At 43.8% G+C, this 26,571-nt stretch overlaps 1 protein-coding gene across 6 annotated transcripts in view; it reads right to left on the reverse strand.

The window, feature by feature from the left end:
• Positions 1-26,571, reverse strand: part of RAD18 (RAD18 E3 ubiquitin protein ligase) — a 618,600-nt gene that overhangs the window by 96,913 nt on the left and 495,116 nt on the right. For 3 of the 6 annotated variants that reach the window (XM_068252779.1, XM_068252778.1, XM_068252782.1), the window contains exon 12: positions 12,904-12,969. The exons of 2 other annotated variants lie outside the window; for them this stretch is intronic. In XM_068252779.1, the coding sequence (XP_068108880.1) occupies positions 12,904-12,969 (66 nt within the window). Of the gene's footprint in view, positions 1-1,579; positions 1,936-12,903; positions 12,970-26,571 lie in introns of those variants that run through there. One more of the 6 variants, XM_068252781.1, reaches the window with a different exon arrangement.

A 26,571-nucleotide genomic window follows, 5' to 3' on the forward strand; every position in this document is an offset into this window, starting at 1 on the left:
GCAAAAAGGGGAAACAATAATACATTGCAAAGTAAGGAGTTAAAAAATAGAAGAGAGATCATGAAATAATTGATATTCGCCATGTAATGTGTTTATATTTGTATTCGTCTTTACTACTGGCAGACATAAAAAAAAAAAAAAAAAACATACAACACCAACTGCCATTATCTACTGTTTAATGTTGTGAAGGCTAAAAGTTTTTTTCTTTCCTTAAAAACGGGCTCTAGGTCTTTTTTTCTACCGCTGCCGCCAGTGCGCATGCGCGCGCCCACCTCGCTCACATTTTTATTTAATGTTATGCCAGAGTTTCAGACCACTTTAATCTGCATACATTTGAAATTGGTGCCGGTAGACTTGGGCGCAGGATACAGCTGGTATATGGCTGATCCACAAGTCCCGGCCGTGTTAATTACTATTCCCCCTCCAGGCCGCCATGGATAGTGGGGGGAATGATATAATTCGGCTTCCAGCGATTGCTTGAGGCCGAATTATTGTGTTTTTTAAGAAACCTCGGCTCCGTCTTCTGACGGCGCTGAAGTTACTCACTGAGCGCTACTCAGTTGTGATTCCCTTTGTAGTCTATGGTGGCGCCGGCTGCGCCCAAATCTAGCGACGCCGAAGAGCACTGCTCCATTTAATCTAGCCAGGAACTAGGAAAATCAAATGCCCTTCCAGGTGATTCTGACCAGACCTAATATTGCGTACAATTTGCATTAGGTTTGCATGTAAGCGAAAAATAATAACCCCTCATGAACCATCTACAGTCAATGTCACTTTTGTTGCCTAACATAAAGAGTTTTCATTTGCGCATTGCCTTAACGAGGCAGTTTGATGTACTTCCTAACGTACATGTCACAGCCACTCCGGAGTCGCCCTTTAACTAGATTGTTATTGACATGGTATGTATTGATCAGACAATAACAGCAGCCTTTCATAGGATTTCTTTGAAGGCTTTCTGAAGGCTCATGAGGATTCATGTATTACTGATGTGATGGTTTAAAGGCCTCCATTGTGAGTCATTTTTCTAGTGTGATGATACAGCCTGTATTTGAGGGACACTGGGATATTATCATTATTATTTAGCATCTTCCGTGGCGCCGTACAATAGAGAATACACAACCAGGGCCGGATTGGTACTCTTTACTGTCCAAGGCCACAGTCAGCAGCCGCCCTCCTTTAATATAGATAGCCAGATGACCCTTCGCCCTCCCTCCAATTTAGGTAGCCCGTTGACACTTCCGCCTTCTCCTCCAGTTTAGATAGCCTGATGACCACCCTTCCCTCCAGTATAGGTATCCTGATGACCACTACCCCCATCCCTCTAGTATAAGAAGCAAAAAATAGAAAAATGTGCCGTCACTCCACAGGCTGTGATATATAACACTTTATTGTTCCAAAGAAGACACACATGGGGGTAGCAATAAAACCAATTAAAAACACTGGAGCGCTCCTGCTACAGACATTCCACGTTCCTCACACTCAATCCACCACCCATACAGCGGTACCGGTACCTCTAACTGGTGTCTAAACTGCTGGGGGGGGGGGGGGGGGTATGTATCATCCTGAGCGGGATCGTGGGCAGTCCGTGGGCGTCATAACTATCAGCTGGGGACAGGTTGATTACCAAGAAACAATTTTGGGTAGTGTGTAATCTTCACCCGCGTGTGCGGGACTCACCACTCTTCATCCAACTTGTGTCTTGCGATGGCTGCTGTGCGCACAGCTGGGGCTGACTTGACTTCACCGGTCCTCAATCCCGAATAAGGGATTATAAGAAGCCAGATAACCCTCCCCCCCTTTCCGTATAGCCAGCCTGTTGAATCTTATCCCTCCGGTATAGGTAGCCAGGTGACCCTTCCCCCTAGTATAGCCTGCTGCCCATCCGCCCCTTGATCCAGTGGTGCCCTAGGTCATGGTTTTGGCTTATATCCGGCCCTGCACACAACACAGACAGTCAGAAAACAATGGATTACAGATAAATGACTATTGAACAGATCAGTAATACATCATACATGAAGAAGGAAAGTATGTAACACTTTACACAGCAGTAATAACACAGGAAGGGAAAGAGAGAACCTGCCCAGATGAGCTTACTCTCTAAATGGGTTAAAGGGACTCCGAGCAGTGCAGAAACTATGGAAAGATGCATATCATTTTAAAGCTCTCTTTCTCTTCTTTCCAATGATATACAAACCGCCGCCCTACATCTTTTAGTTTTCGCTATTTTCACGATTGCCGCGGCCGCGATTTCAATCGCGAAAATGGAAAAAACTAAAAGGCGTAGGGCGACGATTTAGGTGTCGCCAGAAAGAGAGCTTTAAAATGATATCCATCTTTCCATAGTTACTTGTATTACACAGGGCGACTTTTTCCTAAAGTCAGCAGCTCCATTCTGCTGAATGAAGCTGCTGACACTGGGGAAAGTGTCGTCCTGTGTAATACAATGTAACTATGGAAAGATGGATATCATTTTAAAGCTCTCTTTCTCCTCTTTCTGGCCGTTTCAATCGCGAAAATAGCGAAAACTAAAAGGCGTAGGGTGGCGGTTTATATAATATTGGAAAGAGGAGAAAGAGAGCTTTAAAATGATATGCATCTTTCCATAATTTCTGCACTGCTCAGAGTCCCTTTAAGGGGCAGAACAATAGATTGTGGGAAGCTGTGAACATGCTGGTATGGTGGTGGTTTGTGGTGAGTGTAAAGAGGAACTTTAATCAAGGATTGAACTTCATCACGATCAGTAGCAGATACCCCCTTTCCCACGAGAAACCTTAACCGTTTCTCAGGGGGGCCTGTATGGCTGATATTGTGGTGAGACCACTCCCACAGTGTGAGGTCATAACCATGGTCCTGACAGTTTGCTGTCTGTGAACCTTGCTGCATTGTGTGAAATAATAGCTTTTTCCAACTGCCAAGCAAGCAGTATCTCCCTCTGTACATAGAACTCTCAGTAACGAACATTCCGTACAGATCAAATGGCAGAAGTGAAGATGTGACCACCTATGTTAAATTTCAGAATGTAAATCAGGGAGAGAAAATATTTTACAATGGGCAGCACTGACTAAATAAATACTGTAAAAAATGTATTTATTATGTTATTGTCACTACAGTTCCACTTTAACTACTTCACATCCCTGGGTTATTCCCCTTTAAGGTAGGATTATACTCACAAAATTAACATTTCAGTAACTACTCTTACTCTTACATAAAAGAACATCTGAAAGCATTCCCAGTGTGTACGATAATGTATTTGCACTGCATAGAGCAGTAGAAGCTTGCTTATCTCTGGTCATCGGCAAAGGCAAGAATCTTCCTGTGCTTGTGTCTACACTCTGCCCCCCTCCTTTTCTGCTAAAGTGACTCAGCTGTTGCCAGGACAGTGTGTCTATCCCTGACAATTTTGGCATTTTAGCTGTGTTGTTGTTGATACAGCAGTAACTTTTTTTTTTTTAATTAAAGGATTACTATCACGAAAATCGTAAAATTTAAAGTGCATGTAAACACATTAAAATAAGAAGTAAATTTTTGGGAAAAATTAGCAAATAAATGAGGAAAATGAGCAATAAATTACTTTTTTCCAATGTTGCAGTCACTTAAAGCAGGTGGTAGCAATCTGACAGAACCAACAGATTTTGGAGCAGCCCATCTCCTCATGGGGAATTCTTTATCTTCAAAAGCACTTAAACAAATGGCAGTTGCTCTGTTCAACTGCCAAAAAAGTGTCACGCGAACAGGGAGGCTAGCCAACATCTCTGCATAAATCCTTTTCAGATAGAGTCTTTAGAAAGAATAAAGGCCATGCTGAGAATCCCCCATGAAAAGATGGACTAGCCCAAAACCTGTCTGTAATGTCACATTTCTACTATCTACTGTAAGTGACAGCAACATAGGAGGAAAGTAATTTTACTCTGGAAGAAATGTACTCCTTCTTTCTATGTTCTTACATGAATTTTAAATTTTCCTTTTTTTTTCTTGACAGTGGTCCTTTAAGCCATCAAAGTGATACATATATTATTTTTTTAGGACAATCTAGGCTTTCTTTGGGCGCTATTTTTGTTGTTATTTGATAGGCATTTTAACCTCTTCAGGACCACAGGCTTACACCCCCTAGTGACCAGGCCATTTTTCACAATTCTGCACTCTGCAGCTTTAGCAGTCTATTGCTCGGCCATACAACTTACCACCCAAATTAATCTGCCCTCCTTTTCTTCTCCCTAACAGGGCAGTCTTTTGGTGGTCTCTGATCGCTTCTGTGAAAAAAGCATCCATCTGAAAATGGCGCCTGCAAATAATGGCGCACGGTATTGCCGCTAATCCGTTTGCCGCTTATCGCTATTTAACGTTAAAGACTTATTGTTATTTAACGTTAAAGCCTTATTGTTATTTACCGTTAACACACAGAACCCTCTCTGTACCTATCCCTAACCCCTAAACCCCCCTGGGTGGTGCCTAACCCTAAGACCCCCCTGGTGTTGCCTAACCCTAAGACCCCCCTGGTGGTGCCTAACCCTAAGACCCCCCTGGTGGTGCCTAACCCTAAGACCCCCCCAGTGGTGCCTAACCTTGACAGTGTTACATTAAATCCATTCCCCGTTTTGCAGTTAAATTACGTCTGCAGTTTGGCTTATGTAGGGCGCTATTGATAAATAACGTTCGTGTGTGCCACTATTGATAAATAACGTTAGTGTGTGCCGTTTTTCTTCTTTTTTCCCTGTGCGCCATTATTATGCAGTACTAACGATAAATAGCGATAAGCGTATCTTTTTAATGCGGCGCCATTTTTATGCATAGGCGCTGTGCGCCATTATTCACTGATCCCGTGAAAAAAAAACCCAACCCTTATTGCCTTTAATTGCCCCTCAATTGGCCACGGGCAGCGATCGGTGTAGAGTCCTATGCCTACAAGCGCAGGAGTTCCACCGCGCTGTTTACATTTAATAAACCCCCAGTAGCTACGATCACAAGCCTGCCAGCCCGGATCGCGGGCTGGCATGTGCATCTCTGCGGCCGCCTCTCTCCCATTGCGGGTAACGGGCGCAAAGCGAGCGCTCGTTCCCTGCAAATCTCATGCATCGTAAGATGACGCAATCCTGAGCTAGGCGGTCCCAGGAGAGCGGCCGCAATTCTGAGCGAGGCAGTCGCAGAATGGTTAAATTGGAAAGATAGGAATAAATTCTGAAAATATGCCATTTTTTTCATTCCAGTTAAATACATACCACATATGCCATATTTCATCACTAGTCGGGCATGTAGCGTACCATTATAGTCCTGTATAGGTACATTGCTAGGCAACAGCACAGTAACGCATCTATACAGCACCGGGTCCCAGACCTGTCGCCCTAGCAACCGCATCTGATCACTACAGGCGGCAGCCAATACAGGTGTCCACGAATCTAAGGTCAAGTATACTGTAGGTGATACAAGGGGTTAATTAGGTAGGAGGGGTTAACACTTCACAAAAGGGGGCAAAAAAACCAACTTTTTTATGTGACATGGTCACTTTCAAACTTCTTTTCAAACTGTTCAACTTATTTTTTGTAAGTTTTCATTAATGATTGCGGCTATTTGCTACAGCAGCAATCATTTTATACGAGTTGAGTGGTGACAACAGAGGCGCACGCGTGCATCAGCGTGTGGAGGAGTCTTTCAATGCAGGATGTGAATTTAATTTCCTGGAATGCATGGAAGGACCAGTTAAGACTTGGAATTCACGTCCTAAAATCAAAGGGTTTTAATGTTTTACTTGAGATTATATGCCTGCCGGAAGAGGTAAGTTTTCAGGATGTGCCTAAAAATAGTAAGTGTGGGTGAGTGATGATCAGATTATGGAAAGGAGTTCCAGAGAAGTGGGGAAATTACAGAAAAGTCTAATAAGGAAAGAATGAGAAGAGGTGACTAAAGAGGAGAATGATGTTAGTAGTGCGGAGATTACGTGCAGGGCAGTATCTGGAGACAAGTGTCGTTAAGTAGGGAAGGATAAGACTATAGTGCTTTGCAGGTGAGAGTTAGGATCTTCAATGGTATCCTTTGCATGACAGGAAGCCAATGCAGGGACTGGCGGAGCGAGTGAGCATTAGAGGAGCAAGAGGAGACGTGGATGAGTCATCTTAATGATGTGGAAAGTTAGGGTGTCTTGGCACCCAAAAGGAAAAAGACAAAGTCAACGGGAGCCCAGATAGCGTAGTATGTTAGTGATTGAATGGTATATAGGTCATTTTCAAAAAGGACTACTCAGGAAAGGTGGATTCTAATGGGGCAACCAACCACTTGATGCAGGTGGAGACAATAAACCCGACTCTACACTGGGTGTCCACAACAGACTGGATACAATTGATCTCCTTGATATAAATAGTGGTTATCACAATGGTGTCCACCATCTATGGGGTGGGGGTATTAGTACACAATAGGGATAAAGAGGCGCCCAAGGTTGAGTTAAAAAAAAAAAAAAAAAAAACTACACGATGTGGTATTTGACACCCTCCACGCTCCATACAATGGACTTGCTGGAGGTGTGGTCTTGAGATGAGGCCTCTGCTACACATCTTCTGGTCCTGCTCTGGACTTACTCAGTTCTGGGCAGAAGTGAGGGACCTGATGCATGCTGAGATGGACTTCTTGCCTCCCTGACTCTCCAGGCAACACCTGGTCCATCAGAAGATATAAGAAAACCCTTACACAGCACCTAATCAATGCATCCAAGGCCCTTAATGCTAGACGGTGGAAATCTACTGACTCTCCTAAAGTACAGAAGTGGCTCCGTGAAGTTGATTGGGTCCAAAAAATGGAATCTTTAACTACCACCATACAAGGGAAATGGGAACAATTCTGGAAAACTTGGTTTGAATTTAAGCAGTCCTCTTGCTATCTGTCCCTCATGTCTGCCTAGTTGGTGTTTTCCGAGACATGACCCGGGATTTTGTTGTGTTTCATGTCTGAACACCCTTGGCGTCTGAGTACAATCCTAGTCAATGAGGTGGCTTCTGGATTTTGCCCTAGTTTCTGCTTTTCTCTCTCTTTCCTTTCTTTTTCTTCTCTTTTTTTCTCTGTCATATTTGGCTTTGGCTCTCTGTGTTTTATTTTTGTTCATGCACTCAGACTGGTCATGGCTCTTTAGTTTGGGCAATGCGCTATAAGTATATGTGCACTTTGTTTAGACTTATGCTAATTTGGCAACCTCTGGCGTATGATCCCTGTCGGGCCCAGGGTTGTCTTCCAATCCTCTCGGTGTCTTATAGAGATGTACTATCCTTCTTAATGATCCTCCGCTTTTGAAGGAGCTCTGAATTTTTACTTATGGTATTCTGTTACATATTTGCTGGCCGCGCTGGATTGCGGCCTTTTTATTTTAAATTTTGTTCTTGTTATATCAAAATATGCCTATGATGTTAAGCTATGTCCGTTATATATTGCTCTGTGGTACCATATCATTTATGGTGCGGTTTGTTGTTGTTCTCTTTCTATCATTTATTTTCTGAAAAACAAAAAACAAAACAATAAAAACGAAAAAGGGTTAGGTGGCTTACCTCAATGACGAGGTAAGCCACTGTGCTAAATAAAACCCTTATTGTATTATGTGACTGTCGTCATTGAGGTCACTGAGGTAAGCCACCTCACCCTTTTTTGTTTTTATTGTTTTTAACTCCGTTTAATTTCAACCTGGGCACCTCTGTACCCGGATTATATGTTAATGATGTAATGTAGCGGAGCCAGTCAGTTAGCAAGTAGGCCAAAAGGCGTAAAACAATCAGGGTGTGTCCTTGGTGAGAGACATCCCTTTGTTTGGGGCTGTTCACACAGGATGAAGGTGGTAAGAAGATTAACAACATATAGCAATAGCATTAAAGGAAACCTGTAATGAAAAAAAAAAAAGTTTCACTTACCAGTGGCTTCTGCCAGTCCCCTGCAGTCTCCGTGTGCCTGCACAGTCTCTGAACGATCTTCTGGTCCCCCGCCGTGGCTCAGCTTCGTTACCGCCAACTTACAAGTTGACAGCCACTGTGCGACCTCTATTGCGCTCCTGTCGCTGGGAGCGTCCTGCACAGGCGCAGTATGAGAAAACTTTGTACTGTGCAGGATGCTCCCGGTGAGGGGAGCACAAACGAAAACGTGTGTGGCCAGGCAACTGCAGTCACTGAGCTGCTAGGATCATTTAGAGACGGCGCGGGCACAGGTAGGCTGCAGGGGACTGGGAGAAGCTTCAGATAAATAAAACTCTTCCTTTAAGAGCACATCGCGCCCATTGCTGTAAAGGTCTTGCGCATATGCGGCTCAGTCTTTAGAGTACTGGCCGAAGTCACGCACCTGCCGGAGCTGCGAGCGGGTACACGGAGGGCACCGAGGGACCTCGCAGGCTACAGAGGGCTGGAGGGAGGCCCAGTTAGTCCCGTTTTCACCTCTGCTCAAAGTTCCTTTAAAGGATGAATTTAAGGAGGTGAAGCACCTTAAAGCGGATCCGAGATGAAAAACTATAACAAGTGACTTATCTAAAGTTTAGATAGTTTACACAGCAAATCTATCTTCAAACAGCTTCAACAGTATATTAATATTTTTCCCTGTGATACAATGGGAGCAGACATGTTTTCTGCTTGTCACTATTACTCAATTACACACACAGGCAAGCTTATCTGTATCTAAGCATGCTAATCTGCATATTCTGTGAAAACTCCACTCTTATCTCCTCCATTACACAGGCAACTGATCTGTATCTGCACTGCAGCTCTCAGATTGTGAAAACTCTGCCTCTGAAATCTATAGCTAGTAACACCTTTTTCACCTGCCCAGACTGAAATCCCACAATCCCTTGCAAGCGCCAAGGCACTCTGGAGAAGCTGTGGGTGTGGCTTGTTTAGTTTATAGGAAATTAGGGTATTAAAACAAAACAAAACAAGTATTTGGCTTGAGGAATGCCCTATAAACTATATGTAAGGAACCCAATTATGCAAGGAGTAAAAGTTCATCTCGGATCCACTTTAAGTTCTGCATGGTAATAAAAACACACTCAGAAACAGCACCAGGGTTGTTCATGTAAGATGCTCCAGTTACAGGCTGCTTGATGTTAAGAAAACGATATGTGCCTTTATGCACAGTGTCAACTGTGAAGTTTGGCGGTAAAGGGATAATAGACCAGAGTTTTTGTTATGGTTAAAGTTAGTGACCAGCGACTGCTGACAACGAAACTGAGCCACTCCTGGGGACCGGAGGATCGTTTAGAGATGGCGCAGGTACAGGGAGGCTGCAGAGGCCTGGCAGAAGCCCCAGGTATGTGAAACTTTTTTTTTTTTTACGTTACAGGTTTCCTTTAAGAGCATAAAACGTCTTACTGTAAACAAAACAACTTTGACAGTTTCCCATTTTAAAAAAGGGTGTACTATACCAGCTTTACATGACAGATTCCTCCACATGTTGACAATCGCACTGAATGGGGGCAGGGTGTACAAAAATGCGCACCGCAATGCAATGTCATTCAGCCCTACAATGCGCAGCAGACACTGACTTCCGCGCGACGTGTGATATTTTGCAAAGTGATCCCGTGCAGCTCATTGCGACTTGTGCAGACCCAGATAGTCGTAATTGAGTCCTCACAACAAAGTGGCTTTAGAAACATTTTTTTAAGAAGCGTGGAGTTTGGCTGCCGGCAGCTGTGCGTGCGCGGGGATAAAGATAACGCTCTCGCCGGGTGATCTACGGTTTCTGGCATGAGTTCCGAATCCCAGTAATGCATATTTCAGAGAAAATTCCAGTGTCAGCCTATATTTCATATTGACTGCGCAATCTAACACGAGGCAGACGGAGAGAGGATTTGCATACGATCGCACGCCATACATGCAGAGGGAAACGCCGCCAAAGCGCTGGAAGAGGGGAAATGAAATAAATCGCAGCATCACGGCAGTTCAGGCGGTTATGTTTACAAGGCAAACAGGTGCCAGGCAGCTGAAGTCTCCACTGGTGTTTGTGCCATTAGAGCATATTGCTTATCTCACCTTGCCAAGGGACAGACAAGCTGATCGGTATTCAGGCCAGGTAGCCAGCTGCTTACAAATGCAGAATGCATTAGGACATCCTGTGTCCGGCCGCTTAATAAAAGATAACCCCAGCGGGCTCAGCCTCACCAATAAACTTGCATAATAGCAGTTTAGGCGCATCTGGAGCAGTAGTGACTTCTGTCAGAATGATTAACATGTTCATTCAGTTTTCTTCTCCCTTCTTCCCCGCAGAACAAGAAAAACGCATATTTGCAAAGCAGAGAAAAGAGAAAAATACAGTCAAATTGTAATAATTCCCCAGCATGGCATTACCAAAAGGTACCCAGTGTACAGAGGGCTGCTGGGAATGTTCATGTTAATTTCAATTCTACAAGTGTTATTTCCGGTATGTGAATGTTAAAGGGATGCCGAGCAGAGGTGAAAAAACAGGAAATCTTGACTTACCTGGGTCTCCCTCCAGCCTCCAGTAGCCCGTAAGGTCCCTGTGTGTCCTCTTGGTCCCTAACCTCCCCTCCCTCCCGTGGTCCCCCGCTGGTGGCTCTGTAAACCTGGTGACCCCGGTTGAAGTTGCACATGCACGGCCCCATCCAGGCACCCAGCACATCATCGCGCCCATCGCCGTAAGGGTCTTGCACATGCACGGTTCAGTCTTTTGAGCACCGCACATGTGCAGGACCCTTACGCCAAGGTGCGTGATGACACACCGGGTGTCTGAACGGCGCATGCCGGACTTTGGACAAAGTCGCGCACCTACCGGAGCCGCGAGCGGGACAACAGAGGGGTCCCAGAGGACACAGAAGAACCTCGCGGGCTACAGGAGGCTAGAGAGAGCCCCAGGTAAGTCCAGATTTCCTGTTTTCACCTCTGCTCAGGGTCCCTTTAAAGGTTGGGTTTGAGGAGATGAAGCAACTCAAGTTCTTCACGGTAATAAAAACACACTGCGATCTCAGAAACAGCACCAGGGTTGTTTGTGTAAGATGCTCTAGTCACAGGCTGCTGGACGTTAAGAAAACGATATGTACCTTCAAGGACAGTGTCAACTGTGAAGTTTGGTGATAAAGGTATAATAGGCCCGGGTTTTTGTTATGGTTAAAACTACGGTAAGTCCTTTCACTATGCCTCTGTTCATCTGTTTTTCTGGCAAAAGTTAACTGGAGTGGTATATGCAAACCAAAAAGCAACAGTTAAAACTGAGTACAGAGTAATTGACTGGTTCTTAATTGGCAAAGGAGTGCGACAAGGTTGCATATGGTCTTATTTATTTAACTTATATGCTGAATATGTATTGTGGAAAGCTGGTTTGAATGAGTCATATGGTGGAATTAAAATAGCTGGCAAAAATATTAACAATCTGAGATTTGCCGATGATGCCACTCTGATGGCTGAAACTGAGTAAGTATTGAAGAGCCTAGTCATAAATATCAAACAAGTGCCAAAGCTGGTCTACTGCTTAACATCAAGAAAACTTAAGTTATGTCGCCTTCTCCAATGAACCACCTGCAAATAGATGGGGAAAAATAGAAGTTGCAATAGATTTAATCTTCCTGGGATGGAAGATCTCTGCAGATGGTAACTGCAGCCATGAGATTAAAAACCACATTTTACTTGGGAGGAAAACTATAGCAAATTTTGAAAGGTTGTTAAAGGATAGAGATGTCATTTTACCAATAAAGATCAGGACAGTTAAAGCTATAGTGTTCCCAGTAGTAAAATATGGCTGCAAAAGTGCGACTATTTGGTCATGCGTAGAAAAAAATATGCTTTTGAATTGTGGGTGTGGAGAAAGCTACTGAGAGTTCCGTGGACTGCTAGAAGATCTAACCAGTCAAAAGAAATCACTCAAAGAAATAAGGCCAGAGTGTTCACTAGAGGGGTTGATGCTACTATTAAAACTCAAACACTTAGGAAACACAATGAGAAGACCGGATTCCTTGGAAGTATCCTTGATGCTTGGAAAAACTGAAGGAAAAAGAAGAAGAGAATAGCAGAGGCGAAGATGGATAGACATATGAGAAGCTATGAACATGCCTATGCAATAGCTGAAAGAAGCAGTGATTGACAGACACATCTGGCATGCAAAAGTACATATGATCACAGAGTCAGAGTCAACTAAATGAATGAGGAGAATGCCACTGTGCACAAAGTGAAGTCCATAGAGAAATGTCTTGTAGACCTTGGTGTAGAAGAACCTGGCTAACTTGCTCAGAATTCAGACTGGAATTCCATGAAAAACATTTGGCAAGGACTGCAGCTCTCACAGCGAGCCAGGCCCCATCATCCAATGCAGTGCCTGACCTGAGTCTGAATGGAAGTTCTTGCAGCCAAATTCCTAAATCTAAACACTAATAAGGAACCCTGACAAAAGGACAACCACTTTAAAAGGCCGCTCTTTAACAATAAAAGTTTCACATTTTAGTGGAAACCACTTTTGAAAAAGCGGAGGCTGCTATAGCAGCAAAAAGTGGATAAATACCATAATCCTGTTTTGTTCTTAAAATTAAATTGTTTAAGAACCTCATTTGGGGACAGTGTTCAAATATTTACATACAATTGTCCTTGAAGCATGAAGTCTTAAATGATAAACTTTCTTGTGAAATGCATGGTTCAGAAGATGCAGTTGAAAACTGGAGATATTTTCTGCAACTTTTCAGGCTCACAAAAGCTTGCGAAACAGTTTCTAAGCTTCGGGAAAAAAAAAGCATGGGACCATTTTCTGCTTGTAAAGCTCAGACTACCCTGAAGGATGTTGAAGCTTTTTTTTAAGTCAGTGAATTTATTTCTGCGCTCTGGACTCCCCACATCAAAGATGAGAAGTCATTACCGGGACCCAGCTTCCTGTCTTCAGCAATAAAACACTCTGATTACGAAGGGAAGCAGTATCTCGCTGGCACCAGGCTTTGGGTTGACAAAGGGTACTTACGGTGCAGAATTTGACTCTTCCAGCGCCGCTGCCTCTTCGATGTCCCGCAGGATGTCAGAACTTGAGCTGGAAGAGCCAAAAGGACAGAAATGAAATAGGGCAGGTCTTGCTGGCACCATGCTGGTGGTCAGAGATAAGTCAAAATGCAATTGCGCTTAGAGTGAGAAGATGAACTAACGCTTTGAAGTGTAATTTTTCTTGCATTAAAAAATGAATTTGCATACTGCACTGACACTAAAATTATTTTGTATTTATTACTATTTAAATGATAATTTGTAGCTAAGTCTGCAGCCTTTTATGATCCTCCTGCTTCCTAGCTGATGTAATGACAGTCTACTGTCAATGGACATGTCTGCTTCATATCATTTCTGCATCCCTATTTCCCTCTAGACTTTATATAGCGCTGACATCATCCGCAGCGCTGTACAGAGTACATAGTCATGTCACTAACTGTCCCTCAGAGGGGCTCATAGTCTAACCCTTACCCTAGTCCTATGTCCAGGGTCAGATTTTCCATAAGGCACTGTAGGCTCGTGCCTGCAGGCGCCTAATGATGGGGAGGCGGTTCACTCCCATCCCCATATGATTCCCACCATCTTTCATTATGCCGAGTCCCTGAAAAGTGTAAATTAGAGGTTACTCACCCGACTCTCTGCATTCCACTGACGATTTCTCCCTTCAGCCAGGGGCACCTGGTAATAATACTAAGGGGCACCTGTGGCTTCCTACAACGGTGAGGGTAATTAGGGGAGAGGGGACAACCCAGCCAGCATGCTTGCAGTGGGGTTAGGTGGAGGTTTGTGGGAGGTAAAGTCTGAGGTGCCTACAGGCTCCTGTGATGTAAATTCCGGTCTGCTTATGTCTATTGTAGTCTAGGGCCAATTTAAGGGAGAGGCCAATTTAAAGAGACACTGAAGCGAAAAAAAATGATGATATTATGATTTGTATGTGTAGTACAGCTAAGAAATAAAACATTAAGATCAGATACATCAGTCTAATTGTTTCCAGTACAGGAAGAGTTGAGAAACTCCAGTTGTTATCTCTATGCAAAAAAGCTATTAAGCTCTCTGACTAACTTAGTCGTGGAGAGGGCTGTTATCTGACTTTTATTATCTCAACTGTAATTGAACTGTTTACTTTTCCTCTGCCAGAGGAGATGTCATTACTTCACAGACTGCTCTGAAAGAATCATTTTGAATGCTGAGTGTTGTGTAATTCGCACATATTATAGAGTGATGCAATGTTAGAAAAAACACTATATACCTGAAAATAAAAATATGAGATTATTTTCTTTGCTGCTAATCTTCTAGTAATTATTCATAGTACACAACCAATTCATTATATCATATATTTTTTTTCGCTTCAGTGTCTCTTTAAGGGAGAGGCCAATTAACATATCTGTATGTTTGAATGAGGAATGAGGAAGAGAAACTGGAGTGCCTGGAGGAAACCCACGCAGACATGCGGAGAACATACAAGCGCCGTTCTGATGTTGCCCTGGCTGGGGTTCGAAGTGCTATCCACCATGCCACGAGGCTGTCCTGCATGTAGGTGACTAGGCTCTCAGCTGCAGGGAATTCATGATGTCGGGTGTCTGTACTTATATCAGACACCCCATAGTGTTTGCTCCAGCTCCGGCAGAGGAAGGGCAATGCAAATGGTACTGTGTCAGAAGTATCTGCTGAAAGCCTGGCAAAGCGTGAACTTGTCCTGAAGGAAAACGGTTCTTGTATGATCCACAAAAGCGGAGCTAAATCAGAATTGTAAATTAACTGACCAAATGCATTCTAAGGAAGCGTGGACAATAAAAACTCAAGTGAATGCATTTTTAATTGCTATTGTGCAAATGGGACTTTAGGAGGTCATACACTGAGGTTTATTCAATTACCACTATTGTTAGCAATCAGGCTTATGGCTAGCAAAAAGCAGGCGAAACATTTTATGCATGATTTAAAAAAATAATACGAATAAAACTTTCATGTGCCAAGCAAAAAAAATAAATAAATGTTGCTAGCTAGTGAGTAACGCTTCTTTTAACGATCATGAGAGCTTTCCCAATTACTGGTTGTAGATGGGGGGGAGAAAGGGGGTTTATTTTAGGCAGAGTTCACACTTGAGTGATCAGAAAACCTACAGAGTTGGGCAACTGTCAGCAATAGAAAGTAGAGTAGCAGGGCTATGGAGTTGGAATCAGAGTCAAGGAGTTGGAGCAATTTTGGGTACCTGGAGTCGGAGTCGGTGGTTTCATACACTGAGGAGTCGGATGATTTTTGTACCAAATCCACAGCCCTGGTAAGTATCAAGGTGGCCACACACTATACAATAAAATGATACGATTTTACGGCAATTCGATAAATATGATCGGATCTCCTGAAAAATTCAAAAGATTTTTCTACATTCGACTGAAAAATCTGATCGAATTTCCTTTTTTTTTTTATCGATCCGGAATGCTGGACATTTTTCTTTAATTTCTCTAAAGATTGTATGGTGTGTGTTAAAGATTGTCAATGTATTAATATACACACCCTAGCAATTTTCTAAGAGTTTCAAATCATTTTTATCATAATTGGGGAAAATTGAACATAGGTGTGTGGTGCATTGGTCATATTTATGAAACGTTGCAATCAGTCTGAAAAATGTATTGCAATTCTTAAATTGAACAGATATTTAAAAAATGGTATGGTGTGCGGCCACCTTTAGATTAAGGAGTCGGAGTTGAGGAGTCTGAGCCATTTTGGGTACCTGGAGTCGGAGTCTGTGGTATCAAAAAACTGAGGAGTTGGATGATTTTTGCACCGACTCCACAGCCCTGAATAGTAGCACTGCCGGGATTCTTTCCCCCGCATCGGTAAGACGCACATCGCTTCGCCGCACTGCTACTGTGTTTTCGCGGTGCAGGAAAACGGCTGTGAAGTTGGTAAGCGTGACCCCTGCCTGGATGGTAAAGTTAGGAAAATGTTTACACCTGTTCAATGCCCTTGTCTCAGCCGTTTCACCACTATAAGCATCATATATCCTTCCTGGTTACTACATAAGTAACACCTTCATTATAAAGGACACTGTAACAAGAGGTATATGGTGGCTGCCACATTTGGCTGCAGTAGTGTCTGAATCACAACAGAAACAAGCATGCAGAAAATCTTGTCAGATTTGACAATAATGTCAGAAACACCTGATATTGCTGCATGCTTGTTCAGGGTCTATAGCTAAAATGATTAGAGGCAGAGGAGCAACAGGATTGCAAGGAAACTGGTATTGTTTAAAAGGAAATAAATATGGCAGCTTCCATATCACTCTCAGTACAGTTGTGATTTTTTAGTACTAATCTATATGTCGGTTACCTACAAACTGTTGTGCTTAAGGGATACCCAAGGTGACATGATGAGATAGACATGTGTATGTACAATGCCAAGCACACAAATAACTATGCTGTGTTCCTTTTTTTCTCTCTCTGCTTGAAAGAGTTAAACATCAGGTATGTAAGTGGCAGTTCCTGTCAGTCAGGACTGAGTAAGACTACAGTGAGACCCTCACTGATCAGAAATTACAACTGTAAAAACCCTTTCCTAGCAGAAAATGGCTTCTGAGAGCAGGAAAGAGATAAAAAGGATCAATAGTTCATAGATTTTAGCTCTGCCATACTTCAAAAAATGGGTCATTGAGCAAAAACAATAAAACAGTAAAAACTTAAAAAGTAGATTTAGGCTAATTTCACACCAGGACGTTGCGTTAGAGGGGGCGTTAAGGTCGCATAACGTCCCCCTAACGGAACGCCTGGTGGTGTTAGATCTGGACGTCAGAGTGAGCCGCGTTGTGCAGCTCACTCTGGCGTCAGTGATGCCGTGATGCGCACTCTTGTGCGCATGCGGCATCACGTGGTCCCGCCGGCCAATCGCCGCACAGAGCGGCTGCTCCAGGAAGTAAACACTGCACGTCACACCGTGCAGTGCATATTAATTAGCCATGTGCCTGGCCGCTCTCCGCTCCTCCCCAACATTTCTGAGCATGTGCAAGCAGTCTAACGCGGCTCAGCCGCGTCCAAAGTACTGCATGCAGTACGTTGTCTTGTGACGCAGCGTTACAATGTAACGCAACGTCCGCACTGTGAACAGCCCCATTGACTTTTCATTACTGTGCGGTGGGCTGCGTTACAGGCTGCTCTAACGTGCGCCTGTAACGTCCCACTGTGAAACCAGCCTTAAATATAAAGTGTGGAATATCTTAAAAAGTCATTTTTAGGAGAAGGAAGACAGACAATTGTTTATTTCATTAGTTTATTTTCACCTCGGGTGTCCTTTAGAGTTAAAACTTAAAGGACACCTGAAGTGAGAAGAATATGGTGGCTGCCATATTTATTTCCTTTTAACCTCCTAAGCGGTATAACTGACACTGTGTCGGGTGTGCCGCTCAGGAGGCTTTGCTGGCCTTAGGAGTCCCCCAGTATTAATATATTAGGTTATGTGGCTGCAAAAGAGGTTAGCTAGCACTAGGCTAGCTAGTTTAGGCGCCCACCACCCCCGATGCAGCCGCTGTATACATTACCCAGACTCTATCCAGCAATCGCCGCAGCCTTCTGCACAGCATTGGTCTTCTGTATGGGGAGGATCGGGACTGCGCATGACGTCATGATGTCGGTGGCGTCATGCACGATCCTCCCCATAGTGAAGACCGAGGCTGTGCGGGGAGGCTCCGACTATCGCTGCACAGAGGCTTGGTATGTATACAGTGGCTGGATCGGGGGCGATTGGGGGGTGGTGGGCATCTATAGTAGCTAGCTAACATCTTATGTAGCCACATAACCTAATAGATTTATACTGTGGGACTCAGGCTAGCAAAACCTCCTGAGCGGCATAACGCTCCGGAGGTTAAACAATAACAGTTGCCTGGCTGTCCTGCTGATCTCTTTAGCAGCGGTGGTGAATGGATCACACATGTGAAACAAGCATGCAGCTAATCCAGTCAGACTTCTGTCAGAAACATCTGATCTGCATGCTTGTTTGGGGGCTATTTCAACGGCATCACATTTGTCTTGCAGTATTCTGTTTTTTGTTCGTTTCTTTCTCTATGCATTTTGTGATTTCTCAGCATTTTTTAGTTGTGTGGCAGCAGTGCTTTTCACCAGTGTGCAATATGTGAATCAGTACTTCAAGGTGGCAGACACGCTCCTCCACACACTCAATGGGCTTCATTCACTAAACCGTGATAACTCATATCACGGCCGCGCCAGCGTGTTAGCGTGCAATTGCGCATGAATAGCGCGGCTGTGATATGAGTTATCACGAAGCCCAATATGTGAATTGCATTTAATGCAAATCACTGGGAAAGCAGAAAATTGTGTGAAAAAAATCAAATCTAATTTTTAAATCAATTAGATAGATTTTCATGTTTCAGGACAAAAAACTAAAAATCACAGAAAAAAATAATTGGCCATGTGGGAAAAAAAACAGAAAATCGCATGCGGAATTCACATGGATAAGTATGAACACTGCCTATAAAATTTCTAGTCAGATATACAGGGAGTGCAGAATTATTAGGCAAATGAGTATTTTGACCACATCATCCTCTTTATGCATGTTATCTTACTCCAAGCTGTATAGGCTCGAAAGCCTACTACCAATTAAGCATATTAGGTGATGTGCATCTCTGTAATGAGAAGGGGTGTGGTCTAATGACATCAACACCCTATATCAGGTGTGCATAATTATTAGGCAACTTCCTTTCCTTTGGCAAAATGGGTCAAAAGAAGGACTTGACAGGCTCAGAAACGTCAAAAATAGTGAGATATCTTGCAGAGGGATGCAGCACTCTTAAAATTGCAAAGCTTCTGAAGCGTGATCATCGAACAATCAAGCGTTTCATTCATAATAGTCAACAGGGTCGCAAGAAGCGTGTGGAAAAACCAAGGAGCAAAATAACTGCCCAGGAACTGAGAAAAGTCAAGCGTGCAGCTGCCAAGATGCTACTTGCCATCAGTTTGGCCATATTTCAGAGCTGCAACATCACTGGAGTGCCCAAAAGCACAAGGTGTGCAATACTCAGAGACATGGCCAAGGTAAGAAAGGCTGAAAGACGACCACCACTGAACAAGACACACAAGCTGAAACGTCAAGACTGGGCCAAGAAATATCTCAAGACTGATTTTCTAAGGTTTTATGGACTGATGAAATGAGAGTGAGTCTTGATGGGCCCGTGGCTGGATTGGTAAAGGGCAGAGAGCTCCAGTCCGACTCAGACGCCAGCAAGATGGAGGTGGAGTACTGGTTTGGGCTGGTATCATCAAAGATGAGCTTGTGGGGCCTTTTCGGAATGAGGATGGAGTCAAGCTCAACTCCCAGTCTTACTGCCAGTTTCTGGAAGACACCTTCTTCAAGCAGTGGTACAGGAAGAAGTCTGCATCCTTCAAGAAAAACATGATTTTCATGCAGGACAATGCTCCATCACACGCGTCCAAGTACTCCACAGCGTGGCTGGCAAGAAAGGATATAAAAGAAGAAAAACTAATGACATGGCCTCCTTGTTCACCAGATCTGAACCCCATTGAGAACCTGTGGTCCATCATAAAATGTGAGATTTACAAGGAGGGAAAACAGTACACCTCTCTGAACAGTGTCTGGGAGGCTGTGGTTGCTGCCGCACGCAATGTTGATGGTGAACAGATCAAAACACTGACATAATCCATGGATGGCAGGCTTTTGACTGTCCTTGCAAAGAAAGATGGCTATTTTGGTCACTGATTTGTTTTTGTTTTGTTTTGTTTTTGAATGTCAGAAATGTATATTTGTGAATGTTGAGAAGTTATATTGGTTTCACTGGTAAAAACAAATAATTGAAATGGGTATATATTTGTTTTTTGTTAAGTTGCCTAATAATTATGCACAGTAATAGTCACCTGCACACACAGATATCCTCCTAAAATTGCTAAAACTAAAAACTACTTTCAAAAATATTCAGCCTTGATATTAATGAGTTTTTTGTTTTTTTTGGGATTGAGAACATGGTTGTTGTTCAATAACAAAATTATTCCTCAAAAATACAACTTGCCTAATAATTCTGCACTCCCTGTAATGTCAGTACAAATACAGCTGCTCTGTGAGGGCCTCAGAGGTTGTCTAAGAGAATATTAGGAGCAACAACACCGTGAAGTCCAAAGATCACACCAGACAGGTCAGGGATAAAGTTATTGAGAAATTTGAAGCAGGCTTAGGCTACAAAAAGATTTCCAAAGCCTTGAACATGCCACGGAGCACTGTTCAAGCGATCATTCAGAAATGGAAGGAGTATGGCACAACTGTAAACCTACCAAGACAAGGCAATCCACCTAAACTCACAGGCCGAACAAGGAGAGCGCTGATCAGAAATGCAGTCAAGAGGTCCATGGTGACTCTGGACGAGCTGCAGAGATCTACAGCTTAGGTGGGAGACTCTGTCCATAGGACAACTATTAGTCATGCACTGTACAAAGTTGGCCTTTATGGAAGAGTGGCAAGAAGAAAGGCATTGTTAACAGAAAGCATAAGTCCCGTTTGCAGTTTGCCACAAGCCATGTGGGGGACACAGCAACCATGTGGAAGAAGGTGCTCTGGTCAGATGAGACCAAAATTGAACTTTTTGCCCAAAATGCAAAACGCTATGTGTGGCGGAAAACTAACACTCCACATCACTCTGAACACACCATCCCCACTGTCAAATATGGTGGTGGCAGCATCATGCTCGGGGGGGGGGGGGGGGGGGGGACACCCTAAACATAAAGCCAGGGCAACAAAGGAATGGTTTAAAACAAAACATATCTATGTGTTAGAATCGCCCAGTCAAAGTCCAGATCTAAATCCAATCGAGAATCTGTGGCAAGATCTGAAAACTGCTGTTCACAAACGCTGCCCATCTAATCTGACTGAGCTGGAGCTGTTTTGCAAAGAAGAATGGGCAAGGATTTCAGTCTCTAGGTGTGCAAAGCTGGTAGAGACATACCCTAAAAGACTGGCAGCTGTAATTGCAGCAAAAGGTGGTTCTACAAAGTATTGACTCAGGGGGCCGAATAATTACGCACACCCCCACTTTGCAGTTATTTATTTGTAAAAAATGTTTGGAATGATGTATGATTTTCGATCCATTCGGATCTCGGGTACCCGAATTAATCCGGATATCCGACCTTTTTCTATTATCCGGGTCGGATCCGGATTCCGGATAGTTCTGCAGATATCCGGATAGCTATCTGCAGATAGTTCCACCACCGATCCGGATACCCGCGGATATCCGAATTACCCGAATCACAGATTTAAAAAAAAATCTCTCTCTCTTCCTCCTCTTCTTCCATCATCCATCCATCTATATCATCCTGTAGGGAATTGCAGTTTTTCAAAACAGCTTACATACCATAGCTGGGATTAGAACCCAGGACTTAGTATGTAGTAGGTATCTGTCTTACCCACTAGACCATCAGCCACACTATATGCTAGAGCTGGCCTAGCATTTATCAGATGGTAGGAGAGAGGTCACACCTATGTATTTCCTAAATGTATTTCCAATAAAAACTTCAATAAAAAGATTCTAATACAGTACTGTTTTTCAGCCAGGTCACAAAAATCTTCAAAGTCTGTGATTGGAGGCAACGTTTGGTGAACCCTTTCCCTTTTGAGAGAAGTCTGTTTTGTTGTGTTCTCATTGTAGTGGCTAAAACACTGGTTAAAAAGTGACTGGCCTTCAAAAAATCATTAACCAGCTTTAGCATGTAGTGTGGCTGATGGTCTAGTGGGTAAGACAGATACCTACTACACACTGAGTCCTGGGTTCTAATCCCAGCTATGGTATGTGAGCTGGCTTTTCAAAAAGTACAAGTCCTTAATCATGCTACTTTTTCTATTGAATTGATCATAATGGTAGTATGGTACAATGATGCTAGGCCAGCTTTAGCATGTAGTGTGGCTGATGGTCTAGTGGGTAAGACAGATACCTACTACACACTGAGTCCTGGGTTCTAATCCCAGCTATGGTATGTAAGCTGTTTTGAAAAACTGCAATTCCCTACAGGATAGGCTTTAAAATGATAGTTTTAGATTTTCAGTTCGGGTATCCGAATCCGGCCGGATAGTATAGATAATAGAGTCGGGTATTCGAATTCTGTTCGGGTAGAAAAAATGTCAAATTCGGATATCCGAATCGGATCCGGATAACTGGGTACCCGGATCCGGGCGGGTAGTAAAAAGTAGTACCCGAGCATCCCTGGAAAACTTCAAGGGGGCCGAATACTTTTGCAGCCAACTGTATATGTGGTCCACTGCACCTTTAAATGTCAGCGGCTCGCATATAGAATAGCACCACTGCTGGCACCACCCATCCACATACTGTAGAAGCCAGTGAGCAGTCATTCGCTGGCTTCCAATCCAATTCTGCATCAGGTGACAATGTTGTCCAACTGGAGACTGGTTGTCACCTGAGTATGCCTCATTCTCTGGTGCACAAAGATGTTCTTCGGGCACCGCATAATTAAATGGCTGCTGCTGAGAGTTCACCTCCGGGCATGATTGGGGGAATGAATATCAAGATATTCTACAGCATAGTAACGGTGCTGATATGAACCTGGTCTCCTGTGTTAGAGGCAGAGCCCTTAAAGAGAACCCGAGGTGTGTTTAAAGAATGTTATCTGCATACAGAGGCTGGATCTGCCTATACAGTCCAGCCTCTGTTGCTATCCCAAACCCCACTAAGGTCCCCCTGCACTCTGCAATCCCTCATAAATCACAGTCGTGCTTTGAGGCTGTGTTTACATCTGTAGTGTCAGTCTCAGCTGCTCCCCCACCTCCTGCATAGCTCCGGTCCCTGCCCCGTCCCTTCCCTCCAATCAGCAGGAAGGGAAGGGGTGCAGGCGGGGACTGGAGTTCTGCAGGAGGCGGGGAGAGCAGCAGACTGACACTATAGAGATAAACACAGCCAGCTCTGACAAGCTGTTTGTCAGCAGTGTGGCTGTGATTTATGAGGGATTGCAGAGTGCAGGGGGACCTTAGGGGGGTTTGGGATTGCAACAGAGGCTGGGCTGTATAGGCAGATCCAGCCTCTGTATGCAGATAATATTCTTCAAACCCACCTCGGGTTCTCTTTAACTATTTTCACTAGAAGAAGATAATTCATCTGCCGCTTGGTTTTATTTCACTGTATTTCGGGGATTCCTTTATGCTACAGTTTTCCTATAATAAGTAAACGCCCGAGGGGAAGAATGAACAAGCTGAAAGGAAGGTAACTGAAACAGAAGCACTATTTATAGCTAATCCCTCTCAGGCTAATGGGAGAAGCTGGTTGATGGCTCATGGGGTATTCAGAATACGCAGTTGGATTGAGCTAAGAGGAAACACTTCTTTGTTAAGCAGAAGTACTTTGAACTGAGAAACCAGCCTACTAAATTACTGGCTTATGTAGCCAATATTAGGCAATCTCAAAAGACCAATTCATAGTTTAAAGACCGGCGAGGTATTTTCAGAAACAAATCCTGCTGTATTGGACAAAGCTTTTTAGACAGTTTAGCAATCCCCTTATAATGAGGAGCCAATAACTAGATACACACGTGCTATTACACTCCCCATTCTCCTCCATTGAAATGCAGACCCTAGAAGAGTGAAGGCCAGAGGGGGACAGGTAAAGTAATTGCCCCACCTCCCTCTTTTACTGTGTAAAATAAGACCTTTCAAAATTAACCATATTATATATATATCCACTTCTGTATTCATGTTAAAGCAAACCTGGGAGATTTTTTAAATAAAACTTTAGCTACTTTCCTCAGGAGAGGGGGGGGGGGGGGTCTCTGGATCTTCAGGAGGCTTCCACTGGCATACGTAATATAACATCACCGGTGAGCTAGGCACAGGCGGAATGACGGCTCCCCCTGCTGCCGCTCAAACTCCCCGCGGCTTTAAATACTATTCCCCCTCCGAGCCGTAGTAACTCAGAGGGATACGTTTTTCAGGGTCCAGTCACCAGAACACCGAATTACCCTTGCACAGGGGGCACACTATAGCATTAGTGGTGCCCAGCTTCAGCGCTAGGCGCCAAAATGACCTGCTTCATGCCCCTGTACTCCTCCACCAGGCCGTTCTAGCGCTGGGACCCCCAAAGTTTGTGGCCACGCTCCCATGCGGGGACGAGCAAGGCCGTACTGAGCATGGATATTAGCATGGATCTCGTGTTTACATTTTTCCACCGAACCCTGATCGGCACTGTGCTACTGCACATGTGCAAACTGTTGCCAAGCCCTTGTCGACAGCTCCTGCCTGCATGGAAGAATAAACCTGATCGAGCTCCGCTTTTTCTGGGTTTTTGGCAGGACACATTGCTGGTACGGCCCAGTGGTGGAGGACGACGGGGGAAGCCTCAGGATTACCCAGAGGCTTCTTTCTATTGAAGTTAATACCCATTTGGTGCACCCCAGAACGTACACCTCATAGGCCATTATAACTACTAAATAATGACTAACATTCTAGTAAAATAAGTAACGATTATACAATACTAACAAAACATTTACAAAAAAAATTCTTATAAGATACCTGACCCGAAGCAAAGCTACCTAAGGCAAGCACAGAGGTATGTTCATTCTGGACCCACATTCCTCTGTATTTTGTCCATTCCTCTCCTCATTCCCCTGGGTACCCCAAAAATACCTAGGAAAATTCAACTTTTGACTAGTGAAAATTTCTGACAGGAAGAGGCAGACTCGCTGCACTTCCCATCACCCACCCAAAGTTACATCTTTCAAGGAGTGAGTCTGGTGTCCAGGAGGGAGCAAGGAGAGAAACGTACACAAGTGGATACAAACCCAACAAGTCTTTTACAAATAGAACAGAATAACATTCAAACAGTTAAACACAGCATTTTGTTCTTCAGTGCTCCTTGACTCAGTGGGCAGCTTCTGGCCCCATCCAAAGAGGTGATAACTTTATCTTTTGTTTACATTCCTTTGTCAGATACAATTAGTAAACATTAGCAAACTGTGGTAACTGAGCTGTACTGAGCTGAGAAGCAGAAAGAGCTAAGAAATGATCACTAGATATATTTTAATATATAAATACAGCAGCTATGCCATAAAACTCAATGGTAGCTTTCAGAGCAGATAAACAGTATTTTATGAACTTGTTATTTGTAGACAGACAATATTACTTGAGCACAAAAGCAAATATGATAACTGTATGGGTGATAAAAAGTAGGAACAAAAACTTTTTAATTGAATGTTATGTCATCCCCCTTTAATGTAATATCTGTATATGTGATTGACCCAGATAAATGCCTCAAGTTTCCAGGGACAGTCGCAGAAGGAAGCAATGTCAGCAAGGACACATGAATCATATAGACAGAGAGCCTCACGGAGACTTAGGCCTCAATTCACGGAGCATTATCAAACGTTTATCAAATACTTTATCAAACGTTTCATAATTTACCTTATGGGTAAAATCTCACTAAGGTGTTATATATTTGTTGAACGTTTTATCGATAAAACATTCGATAAATATATAACACCTTAGTGAATTCAAAATTAGATTTTACCCATGAGGTAATTTACCAAACGTTTATCAAACGTTTGATAAAGTGTTTGATAAAACTCCGTGAATTGAGGCCTTAGACGCCGAGATAACTTCAGTTCAAGAGCAGTGGTCTGAGGACACTGGCTGCTAAAGATAACATAAGTTGGAACCAAATGTTCCTCACAGAAATTCTCAATCATTATATGTATGTAGCTATGAGGTACTGGTGTAGCTAATAAAAGTTGCTAAAATGTGGCTAATAATTACAAAAGTACAGCTTAATTGTAATGTCCTTCAGCATACTCCCCTCACCACGTACGAGAGGAATCGGCGCAGGAGACTTGGGCGCAGGATACAGCCGATATGGCTTATCCTGCACAAATTCCCATCGATGTCAAATACTATTCCCCCTCCAGGCCGCCATGGATGGTGGGTAATGAAATAATTCAGCTTCCAGCAACTGCTGGAGGCCGAATTATAGTGTTTTATAAGTAACTTCGGCTCCGTCTTCTGACGGCGCTGAAGTTACTCACTGCTGCGCCCAGGTCTCCTGCGCTGGAATGAAAGTGTTCGCCCTCGCCTACCCGAACACTAAGATATGTGAATTCTCCATTGTTGGAAGCAGGTGTTATCTACTCTCTGGAACGCCCTCCAACCGCCCATCAGACTCACCCCCTCCAACACCTTTAAACAAGCCTTCAAAACCCACCCCTTGAAGATGTTCTCCCCTCTGCCCCAACCAACATCCTAGCCTCTCTCTGCTGAACACCATTAGGGTACCCCCTAGCCCACTGTTTCTCAAACCTGTCCTTGTGACTCCCCAACGGTGCATGTTTTGCAGGGCAACCTCACCTATGCACAGTTAGGGTAATTAGTGTTTCAGCTAGGTGGTTTCCATGTAGAGGAGACACTAATTACCCCACCTGTGCATAGATGAGGTGGCCTGCAAAACATGCACTGTTGGGGAGTCACGAGGACCGGTTGGAGAAACACTGCCCTAGCCAAAGGTGTCCCTAACCCCACCCATTAGATTCTAAGTCTTTGGCAGTGACCTCCTCCCTAGTGTATCCCATCTGGTCATGCACCCCCATTATGGTGCCGTGCACCCTTCCCACAGACTGTGCAATGTAGGGATTCCTGGGCGCACTACCCTTTGCATGTGAGG

This window comes from Hyperolius riggenbachi, chromosome 9 (genome assembly GCF_040937935.1).
Source record: "Hyperolius riggenbachi isolate aHypRig1 chromosome 9, aHypRig1.pri, whole genome shotgun sequence".
Taxonomy (NCBI): Eukaryota; Metazoa; Chordata; class Amphibia; order Anura; family Hyperoliidae; genus Hyperolius; species Hyperolius riggenbachi.